The 5,079-nt window shown below is 32.5% G+C and overlaps 1 protein-coding gene across 1 annotated transcript; it reads right to left on the bottom strand.

Moving 5' to 3' along the window:
- Positions 1 to 2,218: 2,218 nt before the first annotated feature.
- LOC143537430 (uncharacterized) lies at positions 2,219 to 3,562 on the bottom strand. The gene is made up of 4 exons (XM_077031205.1): positions 3,352 to 3,562; positions 2,718 to 2,830; positions 2,325 to 2,669; positions 2,219 to 2,233 (listed from the first exon to the last, which is right to left on the bottom strand). The coding sequence occupies exons 1-4, from the start codon at positions 3,560 to 3,562 to the stop codon at positions 2,219 to 2,221; spliced, it is 684 nt and encodes a 227-aa protein (XP_076887320.1).
- Positions 3,563 to 5,079: the final 1,517 nt, after the last annotated feature.

The raw sequence follows: 5,079 nt of genomic DNA, 5'->3' as shown, positions 1-5,079 counted from the left end.
AGCATTCTGAGATGCTAATACATAGTAAGAAACGTTTTGTGAAGCCATGAGTAAACAATTTTTAAACTTTGAGGACCAAACTTGTCAATACTTAAAACTTATGATTATTGTTCAAACGAATGAGAGAACATAACGAATTTGAGTTGCAACGATTAACGAATGAATGATATTCGTTAAAGTTTCAAGCGAATGTGACTGGTTAACGAATGGATTGCTATTCGTTATGAATTGAAATGAAAGTGAATAACGAATGAGTATAGACGAATGGTGAATGAGTTTAGCGAATGAGAAATGACGAATGTGAGTAGCGAATGGGATTAACGAATCAGATTGAAACGAATGATAATGACGAATATGTTTAGCGAGTATGGTTTGAATAACGAATGAGCAGTTAATGGTTAACGAATCAGTCTATATCCATTAACAAATCAGACTTCAAACTATTCATCCTAATCCTTTGTCCAAACATGTCCAAACGACACAAATCTTATATCATTCTCTTCGTATTCCAAATCCAAACCTAATTCGACTAGTTCGGAATCCCAAACAATCACAATTAAGCTCAATTAACCAATCCGTATATCACTGTTAACCGACATTAATCACTAAATCAAGTTCAATCAATTAAACAATCCAATTCAACTTAAACTAGACCTCAAACCTCCATAAAACTCACAATTACCTTAATTATTCAACTTTTGTTTTTTACTTATAACAGTCCAATTACCATATACCAGAAGCCTTTGTTTCTCTGGTACCTGATTAAACTCAGTTCTAATCATTTCATACTCCGATTGACTCAATAAACGATGAACTAGTACAATTAGATAACGAGTAACATCGAAGATCAGACCGAATGTCTCTGATACCACTTGAGAGAGCTTAGTAGGATCTAGATCTTGTGATTACATCGATGTATTCGTCATGTATGTATACCATTAAGCTATATTACTTTAAGTGTGTGTACTGTGTGTGTTGAGAAAATATTTGGACAGAGTAACGAGAGGGAAATCGGGAATAATAGAACTGTTACATTAATGAATAGTTACAGGGGTATATATAGAGGATGACCTCATTCGTTAAGATAAACTTAACGAATGAGTCATTCGTTACATTTACAGACTAACAAATGAGATAACTCATTCGTTTACATTACATACCGAATAGCCTTTATTCGTTATGTTCCATTCGTTAATCTTGGTTAACGAATGGAGCTTACATTATATGAATGTGATACATTCGTTACGAGGTAACGAATGTGCCTTACAATTAGGCGAATAAACATATTTACATTAAACCCACTTATAAACTAAAGTATTACATTAATACCCTGATAAAGACCGAGACGTACAAAACATATATCAACACTATATTTTTTATATATACATTTAAAATATAAAATTTATAAAATATGAATTGCTCTTTACCATCTTATAATTATTGGGCCCGAAATTATTTTTTATCCATAATCCATTTAATTAAGTTTAAATTATTTAAAACTAAAAAAATATAAAAACCCGATGCAAAATAAAAGAGATAGCGGTCGATTGAAATTTCTCTTTGGTTTCTTCCTTCTTTGTGAATGCTGAACAACGACCAACCCAGCTGACCACCACTGTTGGTCCGTTGTTAACCACCAGGCTCCTCCACGGTTGACCAAGCTAGTCACCAAGGACCAAGCTATTTTTTTTTCCAATGTTAGGACTTAGGAGAGTTTCAGGAATCATTGATTTATCGTTAATTATTACGGTATTTGATTTTAATAATATATTTTTTTATGTTTATTGTTATAACGTTAAGCCTCGTTTAAAAAAATTAGCTTATATATTTCGTTACTCGTTAAAGCTTTTTTTTCCGGCTCGGCCGAGGTATTTAAATCCTCGGAGACGGCCTTGTATTTAAACATTAAGCAAAATACAATCAATAACACTTAACCCAATTATCATATATTGTTAATACAATTACAACTTACATTAAAATTACAAGAATTACAAAACAAACATTATGCAACTATTTTACAAATAAGAAAAAATTTCCTTGTACACTACATTTGTGGTTGTATTGGTCAGATTACCTTGTTTATCAAGAATCAGAATCTTTAGCCCACACCTGCTTGTAACTCTTGACAAGGCGACATACAACTATCCATGTGAGAACACGAGTTCTTTCAAGTACAAACCAACCCTAGATAATGATTGACCTTGGCTATTGTTTATGGTCATTGCAAAACATACTGCAAGAGAAAATTGTCGTTTATGAAACTTATATGCTATTTTGTTATCTGTTGGAGTTAGTGGTGATCTATGGATCAAAACTCTATGTACAGTATTAGTTCTAGAAATAATTTTTGCTTCAACTACACGAGTACCTAAAGATATAATTTGTAGTCGAGTACCGTTACATAAGCCTTCTTTCTGGTTAAGATTTCTAAGGAGCATAACAGGAACACCAACTTTTAGCACAAGCTTGTGGTTTGATAGTCCGGATATTCTTAGACCATTAAGCAGTTCATGCGAGTATAAAGCTGTATCAGCTGTGTCATTGATATATTCTAAACTACATATGGTATCTGAACTTAAGTACTCGACTTCATCACCTGGAAAAAACTTGAGCAAACTATCATTAATCTCATCAACAATTTCGTTTGTTAGTGCAAGTATGGCTCTATCCTAAAAGTAATGTTGGTTCTCATAATTCTATAGAATATCAAGATATACAAAGTCAAAAAGTTTTGATATAGGATCAACAGAATCTTTTATAAGTAGATCAACAGGTATATCTATCGTTGCAACACCATCATTAGGACTGCCAGCATTACCTTCACCTATATCTAAAAGCCAATTTGCAAATAATTTGGTTTCTTCAACATCAGATGATGGCCTACCCATAGTTAACCTTAGGTTTTTTTTAATCTCGAGACATTGCATTCACTCCAAATGTAAGAAGAACATAGAGAGGCGTTTACTATGTCTTGTCTAGTGCCTTTTTGAACCACATGTAGGATTTGTCGAAAGTCTCCACCAAATACAACTACTTTTCCTCCAAATAACAAATTAGAAGATAAAAAAACTTTTAAAAACCTGTCAAGAGCTTGAAAGCCATGTTTGTGAGCCATTGGAGCTTCATCCCAAATTATTAATTTGGTTTTTTCTAATAATTGTGCCTCGTCTGTGCCTGGATCCATGTTGCAAGTAGAATCCTCATTCAGATTTATAGGAATATGAAACCTGGAATGTGTTGTGCGACCTCCGGTTAACAATAACAAAGCAATTCCACTTGAAGCAACATTTAGGACAATTTCACCTTTTGATCTTATGACAGTTGATAAGGTCTTCCATAAGTACGTTTAACCTGTTCCACCGTAACCATATACCAAGAACACACCATCTTTATTCTGCTGAACAGCCATCATTATATGATCAAAAACATTTTTCTGCTCATGAGTAATTGAATTAAATAGAGTATGGAACTCTACTTTTAGCAAGTTTTGATCGTATGACAACTCTTCGTGAATCAAACTATTAGATGCAATAGATATATACTCGGCATCAGGGAAAGGCATGGTCTTATATTTTCTTAAGCTTGAGTTGTTACGCAGCAAGATTTTCAATCTCAAATAAAGTGATCTGCTTGATTTGATCTTCAGTTCGCAAAGTTGTAATGTTTTTAATGTCTCTGATATTTTGGATCAAGAATCATAAGGAAGTTGTTTTCTTCACATTATGAAGTTATTCCACAGTCACCAATGAAGTCAATCAGAAGTCTTTGAAAACCTAATTACAGAATCATATAACTTAAATTATATTATTTATTGAAATTACTTGAAATCTCATAAATAAATAAATAAAATAAAATAAAAAAACACTATGATTCTTGATTTAGATTTAGATTTGGTATTTCAACAACCTTAAAACTAAAAATCCCTAAAAATGAATCAAAACAAATAGTAAGTTATTCAAGATTTGCAAACTAAACACCTAAATTCCCAATCAAGCTATAAATTTGATCCGACCCGATTTACTAATTGTAGTAACATATAACAATAAAGATTCATACCCTTGTAGCAATCGGAAACGGTGGTATCAAAAACGGCTTCACATGATTCGCAAAGAACGACAGAGGCACAAATTCAGCCGCCATGGGGTTCAATTGACTCAACCTAATTTCGACCAAATCAAAACCCTCAAACGTCAATTAAACAAAGAAATTGATTTTTAATAATGAAAACATCAATTAAACAACTAAAGACATGAATCTAAAGAGAGAAACCAAAGGAATTTATGTTTACCGTATGAATTAGAAAAACCGAGCTTCAATTCAAAAGATCAGATCCAGAACAGGGGAAATGAACGGTCTTGTAGCTTTAATCGGATATGAGAGAAGGCAGCCTAGAGTTGATATTTGGAGTTAATAGTAGCGTTGCTTTTGGGAGGGGTGGGTCTACTGCCTCTAGGGTTTGTTATTTGGGAGAGGTGACGAAAACAATTGGTATGAATAAAATAAGGATCCGGAATAAATTATTTTGACGGTTTGACCCGAATCCGAAATTAATACCATTTTAGTGGATATGGGTTAGAAAAAGGGAGGAGTCATGAGAGCATGACAAGTGCCAAAATATGGTACTCTTTTATTAGAGTAGTAAGATTACGTCATAAGCACAAGTTTAAATAGTCTCTCATAAAAAAATATTAAGTTTACAAAATTTGAAAAACGGTTTCACTATTTAAATACTCGTATAAAAACATTAAATTTTAGGGTATTCCAAAAATCAGAACGGATCAGGTCTCGGGTTCAACAATTAACGGATGTTACACTTTACAAAATCATAAAATAAGAACATGAATTATCAGTTATCTCATATAACTAACAAATGGGTCATGAAATATTCGGATTAAATGGGTCATGGGTAATAAGATATAGTAAAGAGGTGCATTCAATAGGAGGTTTTATTTAATTTAATATAGAATTATTTTAATATTAAGAGATTTTAAGGTTGCAAGTTATATATGGAAAATAGTCAAGTTAACCAATAGGAAATGGACATGTGCCTAAAAAGGGTCTTGTTTTAATATAATATAT

The sequence above is a fragment of the Bidens hawaiensis genome, unplaced genomic scaffold (genome assembly GCF_021521415.1).
Source record: "Bidens hawaiensis isolate Kalapana, Puna unplaced genomic scaffold, B.hawaiensis_p1.1 tig00011189_1, whole genome shotgun sequence".
Lineage (NCBI taxonomy): Eukaryota > Viridiplantae > Streptophyta > Magnoliopsida > Asterales > Asteraceae > Bidens > Bidens hawaiensis.
Note: the sequence above shows the minus strand (reverse complement) of the source record. Positions and strands in the feature narration are given on the sequence as shown.

What these genes read in the sequence shown, in the direction of transcription:
- LOC143537430 (XM_077031205.1), bottom strand. Translation starts at nt 3,562, where the DNA reads ATGCCTTTCCCTGATGCCGAGTATATATCTATTGCATCTAATAGTTTG. An exon ending in ATATGGTTACGGTGGAACAG is followed by an intron (nt 2,831 to 3,351) that starts GTTAAACGTACT and finishes ATTGGCTTTTAG; the next exon opens with ATATAGGTGAAGGTAATGCT. An exon ending in TATCAAAACTTTTTGACTTT is followed by an intron (nt 2,670 to 2,717) that starts GTATATCTTGAT and finishes CATTACTTTTAG; the next exon opens with GATAGAGCCATACTTGCACT.